Genomic DNA, 15,378 nt, shown 5'->3' on the forward strand with positions numbered 1-15,378 from the left:
GTGGGCACTCTTGGCGGCCTCTGCTGAATCTGGAAGGTGGGGTTGCACAGGGGTAATATCACGTGATTGAAAGTCAGCTGATATCGCGATGCTGGCGGACGCGTTGCTGCCTGCCCAGCGACGCGTCTTGGCCTTGTCCCACGTCAACAAATCGAGTTCCACAAGCATTTCACACTTTGAACAGTGCATGTTCATGCTCCTGCGAAGTGTCAGCTCTTGTCTTGCTCAGAGAACTTGTTGTGTACTTGAACTTGAAGTCATGTTTTCAAGATGTCAGTAACAGGACATGACCCCTGACCAGCAATATGGTGTCCACTGTTTTGTCGCTAACGCGAGGTAAACAGGACCGGGCCTGTGTCAACCACCGATGCAGCACCGGCTGCCACTACACACCCGAACAAGGAGAATCTTGTGCCTAAGAGCCGGTTTCCAACACAACAGGCAATTGAGCGCTTGCACAAACCCTTCAAATGCCCTGGAGCAGCAAGACCAACATTAGCTTCAGATCGCCCAGCGCGAAAGCGAAGAAAAGTCGACTACTCCGGAGCCGACGGTGATGCTGACGGTAATGGAGATAAACCATACACAAACGCTGACCGTCTCGCCCTACCCACCCGTGAAGCAAACAAATTCCCAGTCTTCCAGGTCAAAGACAAGGAACAAGTCTTTCGGAAGGCTTTCTCAGTACCTCTTATCAACAAGAGCTCTTACAACCCCAATCGACCACCACCCTCCTTAGGCCTCAGACGCGGAACTGTGTTTGTGGCAAAACCTCTCCACGACCCATGTGGGGAATTCGCAATCGTACTGTATGACCCAACCATTGACGACAAGCCGAAGGACGCGCCCCCTCCCGAGGAGAAGGAGCCTGAAAAGAAACCAGAGGGGCCATCTATGCACAAAAGTCTTGCCGAAATTCTGGGCATTAAGAAACAACCAGTCAATGAGCGGCCCCGTGTGCCCGTTGTCATCGATCCCAAGTTGGCCAAGGTTCTTCGACCTCACCAAATCGAGGGTGTCAAGTTCATGTACCGTTGCGTTACGGGCATGATCGACCCTAAGGCGAACGGGTGCATTATGGCTGACGAAATGGGTCTGGGCAAGACCCTACAATGCATCACACTTCTCTGGACACTTCTCAAACAATCCCCCGAAGCTGGGAAGCCGACCATTGAGAAAGCCATTGTTGCGTGCCCGTCGAGTTTAGTGCGTAACTGGGCAAATGAGCTGGTGAAATGGCTCGGTAAAGATGCCATCAATCCGTTTACTATTGACGGGAAAGCCTCAAAGGAGGAATTGACCCGTCAGCTCCATCAATGGGCGATTGCGAGCGGCCGGTCCGTCACCAGACCCGTTATCATTGTCTCCTACGAGACTCTGCGTCTCAACGTTGAGGCGCTCAAGGGGACACCAATTGGCCTGATGCTTTGCGATGAGGGCCATCGTCTCAAGAACGGAGACAGCCAAACCTTCAATGCCCTTAACAGTCTCAACGTATCGCGACGCGTCATTCTTTCCGGTACCCCCATCCAGAATGACCTGTCCGAGTACTTCTCTCTCATTAGCTTCGCCAATCCCGATCTGCTTGGGAGCCGAGCCGAGTTCCGCAAACGGTTCGAGCTTCCCATTCTGCGTGGCCGTGATGCCGATGCCTCGGAAGCTGAGAGAAAGCGCGGCGATGAGTGCTTGGCTGAACTGCTTAGTATTGTCAACAAGTTCATCATCAGACGCACGAACGATCTCCTGTCTAAGTACCTTCCCGTCAAGTATGAGCATGTCGTATTCTGCAACCTGGCGCCGTTCCAGGCCGATCTTTATAATTACTTCATCACGTCTCCAGACATCCAGGCGTTGCTCAGGGGCAAGGGGTCCCAGCCACTCAAAGCCATCGGGATCCTCAAGAAGCTGTGCAATCATCCTGATCTTCTCGATCTTCCGGGAGACCTTCCCGGCTGTGAGCAGTACTTCCCAGAGGACTTCGTCCCCAAGGATGCTCGCGGTCGCGACCGCGATGTTAAGTCGTGGTATTCGGGCAAGATGATCGTCCTGGACCGCATGCTTGCTCGCATTCGTGCCGAGACGAACGACAAGATCGTGCTCATCAGCAACTACACACAAACGTTGGACCTATTCGAGAGGTTGTGTCGCTCACGTGGCTACGGCTGCTTACGTCTGGACGGCACGATGAACGTCAACAAGCGGCAGAGGCTTGTAGACAAGTTCAATGACCCTAACGGCGACGAATTTGTCTTCTTGCTATCTAGCAAAGCCGGTGGCTGCGGCCTCAATCTCATCGGTGCCAACCGACTGGTGCTGTTTGATCCGGACTGGAACCCCGCTGCCGACCAGCAGGCCCTTGCTCGTGTCTGGCGTGATGGCCAGAAGAAAGATTGCTTCGTGTACCGCTTCATCGCGACCGGCACAATCGAGGAGAAGATTTTCCAGAGACAGAGCCACAAGCAGTCTCTCAGCTATTGTGTCGTTGACTCGGCCGAGGACGTTGAGCGTCACTTCAGTTTGGACGCACTCCGTGAGCTGTTCCAGTACCGGCCCGACACGCGCAGTGATACGCACGACACGTTCAAGTGCAAGCGCTGCAAGCCTGATGGAAAGCAGTTCATCAAGGCACCGGCCATGTTGTACGGTGATACCAGCACGTGGAATCATTTTGTCAATGAGGGCCTAAAGAATATCGAGGATCATTTGTTGAAGCAGGAGTGTGGAGAGCCTATTGTTAGCGCTGTCTTCCAGTACATCTCACATTGATCAAGTTGGGAGCGTGCATGGGCATCTTGCTTTGGCATTGCAGTTGTGGGAATATAGGTCTGTGGGAAGGTGTAAAGGGTTGAAGCCTTTGCTTGGATCGGTTGCTTAATGATTGCACGCGATGAAGCATGATATACGTACCTGTGTCATGGCATTGCACTTCTAGCCAGTGGCATACAAGCATCTGTTCATCCAACTACTCTAGGTATACATACAATAGACAATTTCGGACTTTGTGCATGTACGTTCTTCACAGCTCATCCTTCTCCCGAACCGTCTTGACCTCCTCTTCATCGCCATCCAGCCTTCTACTCTTTGGGTTCTTCTGGACTTTTTCTTCTTCCTTCTTCTTTGGCTTCTCTTCCCTCACTCTCCTCGCCAACTCAGCGATCTCCTCGTCATACTTCGTCCACTCGGGCACCTGTCTGCGTGCCCGATCCAACTTGGGCTCCTTCGTCATCGGGTTGTTGCACAGGTCGATGGTCCTGGCATCCTTGAGCGTCTCATCACTGCACCATGTCTCACACCACAACCACTCCTGCGGCAGCGTGGCGATGGGAATGGTGAATTGCATGTGGTTGGGCAGGTCCTGGTCAAGGTTGGCCAGCGAGTTGGGGTCGGCTGACAGCGCATGATACTGCTGGCGCAGACGATCACCAGCCGCCAGCTCGCGAAAGCGCTGCAAATCAACGACATACAGAGCACTGATATGGTACGGCTTGCCCTTGAGGTAGTTCGCCCAGTAGCCCGTCTTCCAGAAGCGGTATCCCTCCATCTCGACGCGCGAGTCGCACATGGGCGCGAAACCGTAGGGCGCGCCATCCAGCGGGTGTTCGACCAGGTCGTACATGTCGGTGCGCACGATCTGGTCGGCGTCGACGAAGATGACCTTGTCGAGGGACAACGGGAAGAGCACGTCCAAGAAGAGGATCTTGTAGCCCCAGATCTCGCGTTGCTTTTCCTTTTGTTGGCGCAGCCAGTGTGGCCACTTGTAGGTCACCATCTCATACTTGAAGCCGTACTCGGCTGCCATGTGCGGGATGAAGTCCTTGAAGGAGGGGGACAGGAATTGCTCGATGAACCAGAACTTGACCGTGTGGTTGGTGTGGTGCATGACTGAGGCCATCATGATGTTGAGCATGCGTTCGTAGAGGTGGCCGCTGGCGACGGAGAAGATGTTGATCTCGGCGTGCTCGGTTTTCGACACGGACTTGGTTGCCTCAGCGGCCTTGTTGCCACGACCCAGGAGACCCTCTGCAAACTTTATACCTCGAGAGACCAAGTTCCTTGCGCCACTGCCAGACTCTTCACCGGACTTGGTGCTCGGCTCGAGCACATCCTCCTCCTCCATACCGGGCTTTCGCCTCAAGCGAGGGTAGAGGGTCGTGCCCTGGAAGTCCATGAGGACGACTTCAGTGTTGTCATCGCCAGGAATAGGGCCCCAACCCTTGGCTCCAACGCTCTCCAGGGTGAAAATCTCCGAACTCCGACCTTCTTTGAGTCGGATGTTGTAGACACCTGGGTTGGCCTTGAACTGGAAGTAGCCGAGGTTGGCCATGATGATCGTGTCAGCAAAGTGTGGGTTGTTCTCGGTTTCCAGCACAAGCTGAACACCACGTGGGGCATGAGCCCCGGGAATCTCGCGCGAATGGCCCTCAATAAGAATATGCTCAAGTTCGTAGATCGCCTCAACATGTTCCGTGCCACGCTTGGCTTTGATATCCTTGATACGAAGGTTATCCAGATCATCAACCGCAACTTTGGACGTGACAAGCCAAGCAGGGGGGACATCCATGCCAACAACGAGCAAGGTTTCCCGAGGAACACCAGTGAAGCGGGCCGAAAGAGCCTTGACCTTGCCACTCTCATCGAAGCTGGGAGAAGAGGACAGGACGTAGCGATAGAAACGCTTGACGGGAAGCTCCTCAATCATGACCGTGGGGTTGAGGAAGACCCGTAGGTGTACACCTTCGAGCTCAGAAAGCACCTTCAGGACAGCAACCCACCTCTGGCCGATTTCACTGGCGGGGTTGATGACAGCCACGAAGAAAATGGTGGCTGTTGACGCATCACCCACCTCGAAAGAGGTGTAGGTAGAGTTCCATTGCTTGAATAAAGTGGTTCTTACCGTGGGTGCGTTGTCAAAAATGCCCTGTGGGAGATCCGAAATAGTCGACAAAGCAGTCACGGAAGTTAGCTTAGCTGCACTCAACGGCCCAGACACCTTGTCATCAAGGCCGAGATCCTCAAGAGCTTTATAGACTGGCAGGATGCGAGTCCTGCGCTCAGCCTGGAGGAACACCTCGAAATCTTCCTTCTTGAAGTCATCTGCCGAGGTAATGGGGCCGAGAACACGGCCGTTGAGAATAACAAAGTTATCGCCAGCTTTCATGTTTGAGCTGGCAAGGAAGTTGGCTAGAGAAGCGTCGTAAGCGACATCTGGTTCGAACTCGCCAGTTTCGAGAGCAGTCTCTAGATCGAGAAAGCGAGTAAAATCTAAAAGCTTGTCCTCACGAGACTTGAGGCGTTGAGCAAGAACCGAAGGGGAACGTGAGGTATCCTTGGGATTGTGGACAATGTCCAACCGAACGCCATCGTTGCTTTTCCGGAAGCGGAGTGCATAGTACACCAGCTCCTGGCCCTCGATATCGTCAAGATCCGCGACAACGGTTAAGGCTGCCCAGTCATCCCTAGTTGACTCCTTGCTGGCCTCGATAACAGGAACCTTGCTCATAAGATCGTGATTCTCAATATAAATCTTGTTTACGTTGAGCACAGTGAGCTCGTTCTTGTCTTCGGGGAAAATGAGAGTGTTCCGTCTTGATAGGGCTTTCTCGAGGAAGAAGCCAGGAAGCCACATGGACTCATTCAGCATGCCGAAGTAACCGGCTTGCTGGAGAGCCTGCAGGTCTTGCATCAATCTGTGGTTCATCACCCGCAGCCAATTGTCCTCCCGTGGAATTGGGAAACCATCAAAGAAGACAGTAGGAACATCACCTCCAGCACGCAGGCGTTCCACCCAATGCTTTGAGAGGTGTATTTGCTTTTCGTGCTTCTCGGAGATAAAGATATCCTTGAAAGAAAGCTCAACACCGTCTGGACGCAAAGACTTGTCTTTGATCACTTCGTTGAAGATACGTTCGTTTGGCTGGCCGGTGCTTTGCTCCTCATACGACTTCTCCAGGTATGCAGTTGCTGCAGCTAAACCATAATTTTCTAGGAGATAGTACACAACCTTGGCTTGGTCAATAGCCTGGCCGGTAGGCGTCAGAGGAACGAAGCCAAATCGAACAGGAATTAACCGCTTCACAAAGGATAAGAGACCCTCGACCACAATCTTGACATCGTCGGCTTTGGTGAGGTCTACGGGAACGACCAAGTTGAAAACATCCCTGCGGATCTGGGGGAGCCCGTGACCGAAGTGATGAATTAGAACCCAAATGCTGGGAGAGAAGGACTTGTACCGCTTGTCCTTTTCAAGGTTATTTAACCAGATGATAACTTGTCCTTCTTCGATATCATCCCTCCAATCAAATCTCCGGGGCTCGTCATCTCCAGATTTCGCATGCGCAACCTCTGCATGCCCCAACAGATCAACAGCCTGCTGACCAGTGAGACCGAGGTCCAGGACGCTCTTGATTAGCTTCCGTTCTCTGGTCAGAAGATCCACTAAGCCGAATGGCTGAATCTGGCGGTCGATCAAGTGGAGACCGTTCAGCCATAAGACGTTGGACCCTTCAGGAAGAAAAACCTCGCGGTTCCCTCGGTGCTCTGCCTCAAACTCGGCTGAGACATTCTGAGATCCAAGAGAGTTGGAATACTTCGGAAAGTCCTGGGTGAGTTTCAGCAGGGCCTCGAACGGCTTTTCACTCTGCATTACGAATGAGGCGGCCTTCATGCCCAAGGCGGCAAGTTCGGATTTCTCCAGCGGTTTGATATCCGCAATTTCTTCTCCATCGTCAAGTACGGTCTCATGTCCAACGAGAGGCTTTTGGTCGTTTTCCTCTGCTGGCTTTGCTGCAGCACCCGTGTCTCGGTCATCAATGACGATGTAATCGGTTCGCTTCAGCACAAGCTCAACTCCATAGCCATTGACGGACAGAGACTCGCGTGAATGGGACGGGCTTCTTCGATATCTCACGCGATACGAGGCCTTGCCTTTCTTGGCGAGATCCATCGCAACCTCGTGGAACGGAGCAAAGCTCTTGGACGTGATGTCGGCATACAGAATCACATCACGGGAACCAACGCCAAACTTCCGATCAAATGGCAGTGTCCGCAACTGATCCTCGCCTTTCACCTTTCCGTGTGAAGTGTCTAGAGTAGGAGAACAGTACTGCTCCCCATCGATCAAGAACCACTGGTCACAACCTTCCTGGGTACCGGAGAGTGAGGGTTCCACGGTAGCTGTGTAGTACTGATAGTGCGCCTCTACGCGTGGAGTCGCGGTTCTCAAAGAGAGCGCAAGCTTAAAGGCCGAGAGGGCCTCCGGATCCATGTGGCCATCATCACGTAGAACTTCGAGGAATTTCTCGTACAAGGCTTTATCGGTGGTTGCCTCAGCAAAGTGGCCCTTCGCGATGCGATCAAGCAAGGAATAGTATATCGTAGTATTGTCGGACGCTGCTGTTTCACTGATTGTGTTTCGTAAGCCAGTGTTGCCAGTGCTCGGCTTGAGGCAGAGAAGAGACGACCTACAGCAGCTCGACCAAGTATGGGGGAGAGGGGAAAGCGGCTTTTAAGGCAACATTAATTGATGGAGAGGCTGCGACTTGTAGCGAGGGCAGACACGCAGCTGCGAGGAGGGCAGCTAGCCCCCATGGCAGCTGGGACAATCGCATCATGGTAATCACAGCAGCCCAAAGGCGCTGACGCAATGTCAACCAACGTCCCCAATCTCCCGTACACTCTGTTCTTGACGAGGGGTGTATTCGGTTCTCAGGCTGTCAACCAGACCAGCGAATTGACAGCACAAGTTCTTAGGCGCAGAAGTTGATCTTGAACAACATGCGCCGACCAAGCTGACAGTTTGATGCCACGGTGGCAGTTTGTACCAACGCTTCCAGAGACGTCGGTGATGGCTGGTAAAAAAACAGTGGGAATTCGGACCAAGGTTGGTTACTTGTCCATTAGGCAGATCTTGAGCATCGTTTGAGGGTTACCTTTTTCTGCGCTTAATATTCTTCCCAGAAGGCTGCCGGCGGCGGACTGAAGTCGCTGCTCGGGTTCTAAGTTGGAGCACCGAGCTCCCCTCCAAACAGTTGTCGTCGTCAGAGCTCCCCTTGCGTTGGAGAGGTGGACACCTTGTCCAACAAATATGACCAATCAGAGAAGCAGATTGGAGAAGAAGCTCACAGCATCAACCGGCATCAACAAGGGCGGCGGGTCTGCTTTAACACCCCAACCCTGGACCCTCAAAACTGTGGAACGGTGGGGACTTTGCCAGTTGGCCCCCTGAACGAGCAAGCGGGTCCGGAAAATTGAAGGTGCGTTTTGGAGCCTGAGGCTTCCTCGTCAGCGCAGCGACCCGCCGAACCCACACACCTCGATTGAGATGCCACGGTTCCAGGTTCCCCAGGTCCCTATGATTTGATTGACGGCCCGTCAACAACACCAGCAGCCGGCCCCCCAACTTGTTGAGCCACAGAACATCTGCTTCGTCCATCCGGCTGCTGCATCGATCTTACTTGCGGGTCTCGCTGGCGATCCCAAAAGTCTGAACCTAACATTCGCCATTGACCACGCTTGCTGTGTGAACCTGCTCTGTTCCGCCCCCTCGTTGATGCCGGGAGCCTGTTAGGTTCTCGGTCCCCCTAAGCCGTCAAAGATGCAGTCCTCTACGGGAATGCTCACCAAAGTCTGTTTCCATGCGACATAATCTCTCCTGTCCTCTGCCCGTTAGGCCCAGGGCTGACCCCTTTTCCAGTTCGAGTCCAAGTCGTCCCGCGCGAAAGGCATCGCATTCCACCCAAAGAGGTTCGCAGCTCCATTCGCCGACTGTTCCCCCGCACTTCTGCCCGACACTGACTCTTATCACCCCTTCAGACCATGGATCCTCGTCTCACTTCATTCTTCGACCATTCAGCTGTGGGATTACCGCATGGGTACCCTCATTGACCGCTTCGAAGAGCACGATGGTCCAGTCCGCGGTGTCGACTTCCACAAGACGCAGGTGAGGAGGAAGAAATGCGCTCTCTAGGGGTTTAGTCCGGCTTGCTGACCGTGCGGCAGCCCCTCTTTGTCTCAGGCGGTGATGACTACAAGATCAAGGTCTGGTCTCTCCAGACTCGCCGTTGCCTGTTCACCCTGAATGGACACTTGGATTACGTTCGCACCGTCTTCTTCCACCACGAGCTGCCCTGGATTGTCAGTGCCAGCGACGACCAGACGATCCGGATATGGAACTGGCAGAACCGCTCTTTGCGTAAGGTCATCGAAGCCATTCGACGTGGCTGAATGCTGACACAGTACCAGTCTGCACAATGACAGGCCACAACCACTACGTCATGTGTGCCCAGTTCCACCCCAAGGAGGATCTCGTTGTTTCGGCCTCCCTTGACCAGACCGTTCGTGTGTGGGATAGTATGTCTACCCTCGAGCCCCCAATCGTCTTTCATGCCACTATATCCCAACCGATCACTGACATCTGGTAGTTTCTGGCCTCCGCAAGAAGCACTCTGCCCCCACCTCGATGTCCTTCGAAGACCAGATGGCTCGCGCGAACGCAAATCAAACCGACATGTTTGGTAACACTGATGCTGTGGTCAAGTTCGTCCTCGAAGGTCACGACAGGGGTGTGAACTGGGTTTCTTTCCACCCCACTATGCCCCTAATTGTTTCTGCCGGCGACGACCGCCTCATCAAGCTGTGGCGTATGAGCGAGACCAAGGCTGTATGTGCACACTTATTAAGCACAATCAAGTCATACTTGCATGCTAATGTGTTCACAGTGGGAGGTCGATACTTGCCGTGGCCATTTCCAGAACGTCAGTGGGTGCCTCTTCCACCCCCACCAAGACCTCATTCTCTCTGTTGGCGAAGACAAGACCATCCGGGTCTGGGACTTGAATAAGCGGACAGCAGTCAATACGTTCAAGCGTGAGAGCGACAGGTTCTGGGTTATTGCTGCTCACCCTGAGATCAACCTTTTCGCTGCTGGCCATGATAAGTGAGTGTCCGGACACCCCTCTTTTGCAGCCCTTCTAACATCGAGAAATAGTGGTGTCATGGTGTTTAAGCTTGAGCGCGAGAGACCAGCGTCGGCCGTTTATCAAAACACTCTATTCTACATCACTAAGGATAAATGTGTGAAGTCTTACGATTTCCAGAAGAATATTGAAAGCCCGACTCTCCTCTCGCTCAAGAAGCTTGGCAGCCCTTGGGTCCCCCCTCGCACACTCTCCTACAATCCAGCCGAGCGGTCCGTGTTGGTTACGTCCTCTGCAGATGGCGGAGTTTACGAGCTCATCAACCTTCCTCGTGACGGGTCTGGTGCCATCGAGCCAACAGAATCTAAGCGTGGACAGGGCAACTCGGCCGTCTTCGTTGCTCGCAATCGCTTCGCTGTCTTGAACACCTCTACCCAGACTATCGACATTAAGGATTTAAGCAACAACACAACAAGGTCATTCAAGCCGCCCATTGGTACTACCGACATTTATTTTGGTGGCACCGGCAACCTTCTCATCCTTACCCCGACGGTTGTTTATCTGTACGACATCCAGCAAAAGAAGACGACGGCAGAACTTGCAGTGAACGGCGTCAAGTATGTGGTGTGGTCCAATGATGGCCTGTATGCTGCTCTTCTCAGCAAGCACAACGTGACCATTGTCACCAAGAACCTCGAGCAAGTTAGCAGTTTGCATGAGACCATCCGGATCAAGAGCGCCACCTGGGATGATGCGGGTGTTCTTCTCTACTCGACCTTGAATCACGTCAAATATACCTTGCTCAATGGCGACACCGGCATTGTCCGCACCCTTGACCAGACAGTTTATCTCGTCCGTGTCAAGGGTCGTAATGTCTACTGCCTTGACCGCGCTGCTAAGCCCCGAATTCTTCAGATTGATCCGACGGAATACCGTTTCAAGCTAGCTCTTGTCAAGCGGAATTACGAAGAAATGCTTCACATTATCCAAAATTCAAGTTTGGTTGGCCAATCTATTATTGCTTACCTGCAGAAGAAGGGTTATCCGGAGATTGCTCTCCAGTTCGTGCAAGACCCGGCTACGCGCTTCGAGCTCGCCATTGAGTGCGGCAACCTCGAAGTTGCGCTGGAAGTTGCCAAGGAACTGGACCGTCCTAAGCTCTGGACCAGGTTAAGCACTGAGGCTCTTGCTCACGGCAACCATAGCATTGTGGAGATGTGCTACCAGAAACTCAAGCACTTTGATAAGCTGTCGTTCCTCTACCTTACCACCGGTGACAACTCCAAGCTGGCTAGGATGGCCAGAATCGCAGAGCACCGCGGGGATGTTACGTCAAGGTTCCAGAACTCCATTTACCTCGGGGACGTTCAGGATCGGATCCAGATGTTCAAGGAGATCGACCTCTGTAAGTGTTCCAAACCTCACCTGAAATAAGCCTCCGCTAACCTGTTGCAGATCCTCTCGCGTATATGACAGCTAAATCCAACGGACTGGAGGAAGAATGCCAAGCCATCCTCGAGGCCACTGGTCTCACCGAGGAGCAACTCAACCTCCCTACTTTTGGCGAGCCCCTTACACCCCCTAAGCCTGTGGTGCCGACGTACAAGGCGAACTGGCCAACTAAGGCAACATCCCAATCCGTCTTTGAGCAGGCCCTTCTTGGCCAGGTTGAGGCCTTGACGTTAGAGGATGAGCGCGCCGCTGCTAATGTTGAGGAAGGTGAGGAAGAAGCTGTTGGCAAGCGGGATCTCATTGCCAATGTCGATGAGGACGGGGATACTGCCGGTTGGGATATAGGTGATGACATCGTCGCCGAGGTGGAGGAGGCTATCGTTACTGTTGACGGAGCTGAGACCGGCGGTGCTGCCAGCAGCGAAGCTGACCTGTGGGCCCGCAATTCGCCGCTTGCAGTCGATCACGTCGCCGCAGGCTCATTTGAGACTGCCATGCAACTCCTCAACCGCCAGGTTGGTGCAGTCAACTTTGCACCCCTCAAGCCTCGGTTTTTGGAGGTTTACCAAGCCTCCAAGACATATCTGCCTGCGTCCGCAGGTCTCCCTCCGCTTATCAATTATGTGAGGCGGACTGTTGAGGAGACAGATCCTCGGAACGTCTTTCCGATTATCCCGAGAGATCTGGAATACCTTGCCGCTAATGACTTACAACGCGGCTATGAGGCCATGAAGGCCAATAAGCTGGAGGATGGTCTCAAGATTTTCAAGGGTATCCTTCACGCCGTGCTCATCAATGCTGTGGGCAGCGAGAACGAAGTGGCTGAGGCCAGGAAACTCATTACCTCTGCTCGCGAATACGTCGTGGCCATGTCCATCGAGCTCGGGAGAAGGGCTCTCGGTCCTCAGGACGTCGTCAGCAAAGATCCTCAGCTCCTCAAGAGGAGCCTGGAGCTCTCGGCTTACTTCACAATCCCCAAGATTGAGGTGCTGCATCGCCAGCTAACGCTGCTCAGTGCCATGAACTGGGCTATGCGCAACAAGAACTACAACTCGGCGTTGAGCTTCGCCAACAGGATATTGGCGAACGGTGTGGTAGCTAAATTTTTGGAGAGTGTGAGTTGCATCCTCCCGTCGTCATGTCCAAACACAAGAGACTAACAATCCTTCAGGCCCGCAAAACCAAAGCACAATGCGAGCGTAACCCTCATGATGCGGTCGAGATTGAGTTCGACCAGTTTGCCGAGTTCGAAATCTGCGCGGCCAGCCACACTCCCATCTATAGCGGCACGGCCTACGAAGAATGCGCGTTCGACGGTGCCAAGTACCACACCAAGTACAAGGGTACCGTGTGCGTCGTCTGCGAGGTGTGCGAGGTGGGCAAGCACGGTAGCGGGTTGAAGCTGTTTGCTTAATTTCCCTCACGAGTAAATGCTATAGGGGAAAAGGGGGGCCAGAATGATGGCAAGATCATATAGGGTAATGAATTACAAGATGTCATTTTTGATGCTTTGCATCTCTCTCTGCAGTCTCTACATCGTCCTTTCGGACAAATGTGTGCTCGTATGCCCGCTATATGAATGCGAAATGTTTTGAGGGTCTTGAATGTCACCAAGTGCCAACAGCCCAAATCCAGTTGTAGAGCAAATTTTGTCCAGTCGATTAAGGTTATACCTCTGCGGGATCATAAACCCTTTGACGCCATAGCATGATGGTATAGCACCGCGCCTTTTTTTGTCCCCTTGTTGTATGGGATACGTCTTACTCCTCAATATCACTCTCTTTAGCCTCACACGATCTGCTCAGACAATTGTCTCTAGTTGCTTGGCATCCTCAATCATGTTGGCGAGGAGCTCACGCCAATAGAACCGCGACTGGCTGCGATCACCGTCCTCGCCCTCAGCAGACGTGGACCGCGCCGGGTAAATGTAGCCGTCCTTGATCGGCCAACCGCGGCTACGAGCAAACTCCACGACAGCACCCTCTGAGTCTAGGCGGAGAAGCGCCTTAGCTGATGCCAGGGAGATACCGTCCTCGTAAGCCACTTCGGCGTTGGCAGCAGAACCGTCACGGATGCGCTCGATGAAGTACTGTTAAAAAAAAGACTGTGTTAGCACGCTTCCCGTCAGGGAATAGATGGACAGAATTTGGTATGTTGACTCATACCGGAGCGAAAACTAAGAACTCCTTGGATGGAACCTGTCCACCAGTGATCGCCTTCCATGCCAGATCATAGAAGCCGGCTTGGATGAATGAATGCAATTGATCAGCATAGGCCAGGTACCGATCCGTCTTGCGGTCCACCCCAAATGTATCCAGCCTCCAGATCTCCTCTGCAAACTTCTGATTCCTCTTCTCATCTGTCGACAAGTGTAGGAGATACAGCGCTAGGACCTTATTCCTATCGCCGATATCTCCCTGCAGATCTTGGGGAAGCTCAAAGTAGTACGCGTAGAGCTTGTCCACACAAGATTCGAACTTCTCGGTATCTTTGGCATTGAGATACGCAAGCGCAGCTTGCTCGTAGAGAGACCGGCTCAGAGCGAGATGGTGCGGCGGGGTAGATGCTGTCGGAAGCAGTGCGCCTAGGTCCATGAGATGCATTTGCGCTGTATTGAGAAGGCTGGTGATCTCATTGGAGGAGGGAGAAGGACTCCGAAGTTTGAGTTTGGTGATGATTTTCGCTATGTGGTGTTCCGCTTGGGCTGCCATGTTGGTTGTGCTGAAAGTTGGCGATGGGAAAGGAACGTAAGACAATAGTTGGGTTGTTGGTCAGCGAAATGGTTGAATCGGTGCTATCGCCAATTCTTCCAAAGTTGGTTGTGATTCGGCGAGTAAATAGACGGTGGGAATTATTTAGTGGAAGTGAGACAAGGAAGTGAGGGTTGGGAGCTTCAGATAGATAGATCTAGCTGGAAAGGATGTGAATTGATGGCAGAGATGCGGATGTAATCTGAGGCTGTTTGCGCCCTGTCGTCTCAGTAAGCGCCAGGCTGGAGGACTGACGTCCACAGGCCCACCTTCTTGGCTTCCAATCTCTCAACTGGCAAGGGTGGAGACGAGATTGCTCAGGTTCCGGGACACCGAGCTCGCTGCACTGCTACCAGCTGCTAACAGCTGGAAAACCCGTAAATAATTCTTCACATATGTTTTGTCTCCTTCAGCATCTTTGGAGCACTGCCACTCCCATAAGCTTGCAACGCTTCCCAGCCAGCGCAGCCTTCGGAGACTTGCTCATTATGGTCTTGATGCAGCAAGACATCTAGGATGACAGCCAATAGAGTTTACTGAGCTGTTAAGTTGCCACATCAGAAACTGGTTTCCTCCTGTTACTTTTGGCACATCCCTATTTAACGAACCAATCCGAGTAAGATGCTGGAACATGTGAAGTCCTACACTATATGTCTATTCCTTCGCCCTGTTCATCCGGTTGCTCTGCCAGATAATCTTCTCCAAATGAAAGAAAAAACAATAAGTACTACTTGCGAACCTAATTCAGTTTGGCATGTGCTATGGTCGGCAAAAGTTTCGTGTTCGCTGTTGTTCATGGGTTCTTCCCTTTCTGGTAATTTTTAACCGAGGAGATATGTTCACAACTCGCTCGCTCAAGCAGGAAGGCTGTGCAAAAGGAATCTGGCAGCCATTAGGCCATGTCTGATCCTTTACGGGTATCGCTCGCGAGCTTTGTTCATGATTCCCTCTGCGTACTTTTTCCTCATTTGAGAAAGCCTTTCTCTCGATCAGTTGCCTCATGAAACCTCTTGATTGTGGGTTAGTAAGCATAAAACCAGAGAATGCGGCCTGTGTTACCCAGATCGTGAAACCATCATCTTTCTTGTTTATGAACATCCCTTCCAACATTCAATGGGTTGGGCTCAAGAATGAGCCATCCCAACTCTTCACAAAACCCAATTAAGCCTGATATATCTGTGGGTAATCTCTGCCAAAGAGCTCCTTGCTTCTCAACAACCTATTGCCTGCTCTTTTGATCTTAAGTGGCTACAGCCTCAACC

The 15,378-nt window shown here is 52.6% G+C and overlaps 4 protein-coding genes across 4 annotated transcripts; 2 read left to right on the top strand and 2 right to left on the bottom strand.

Moving 5' to 3' along the window:
* Positions 1-88: 88 nt before the first annotated feature.
* CTHT_0048980 (DNA repair and recombination protein RAD54-like protein) lies at positions 89-2,766 on the top strand (the record flags this gene model as incomplete). Its single annotated transcript, XM_006695196.1, has 2 exons — positions 89-183; positions 345-2,766. 2 exons carry the CDS (start codon positions 89-91, stop codon positions 2,764-2,766), a joined length of 2,517 nt encoding a protein of 838 aa, XP_006695259.1.
* Positions 2,767-3,016: 250 nt separating this feature from the next.
* CTHT_0048990 (UDP-glucose-glycoprotein glucosyltransferase-like protein) lies at positions 3,017-7,610 on the bottom strand (the record flags this gene model as incomplete). The annotated part of the gene is made up of 2 exons (XM_006695197.1): positions 3,017-7,400; positions 7,465-7,610. 2 exons carry the CDS (start codon positions 7,608-7,610, stop codon positions 3,017-3,019), a joined length of 4,530 nt encoding a protein of 1,509 aa, XP_006695260.1.
* Positions 7,611-8,593: 983 nt separating this feature from the next.
* CTHT_0049000 (putative coatomer complex protein) lies at positions 8,594-12,780 on the top strand (the record flags this gene model as incomplete). Its single annotated transcript, XM_006695198.1, has 10 exons — positions 8,594-8,623; positions 8,693-8,742; positions 8,812-8,938; positions 8,998-9,190; positions 9,256-9,348; positions 9,420-9,658; positions 9,717-9,934; positions 9,986-11,319; positions 11,370-12,481; positions 12,538-12,780. The coding sequence occupies 10 exons, from the start codon at positions 8,594-8,596 to the stop codon at positions 12,778-12,780; spliced, it is 3,639 nt and encodes a 1,212-aa protein (XP_006695261.1).
* Positions 12,781-13,167: 387 nt separating this feature from the next.
* Positions 13,168-14,077, bottom strand: CTHT_0049010 (26S proteasome regulatory subunit rpn12-like protein; the record flags this gene model as incomplete). Its single annotated transcript, XM_006695199.1, has 2 exons — positions 13,168-13,455; positions 13,532-14,077. 2 exons carry the CDS (start codon positions 14,075-14,077, stop codon positions 13,168-13,170), a joined length of 834 nt encoding a protein of 277 aa, XP_006695262.1.
* Positions 14,078-15,378: the final 1,301 nt, after the last annotated feature.

The sequence above is a fragment of the Thermochaetoides thermophila genome, assembly GCF_000221225.1.
Source record: "Thermochaetoides thermophila DSM 1495 unplaced genomic scaffold scf7180000011819, whole genome shotgun sequence".
Classification (NCBI taxonomy): domain Eukaryota; kingdom Fungi; phylum Ascomycota; class Sordariomycetes; order Sordariales; family Chaetomiaceae; genus Thermochaetoides; species Thermochaetoides thermophila.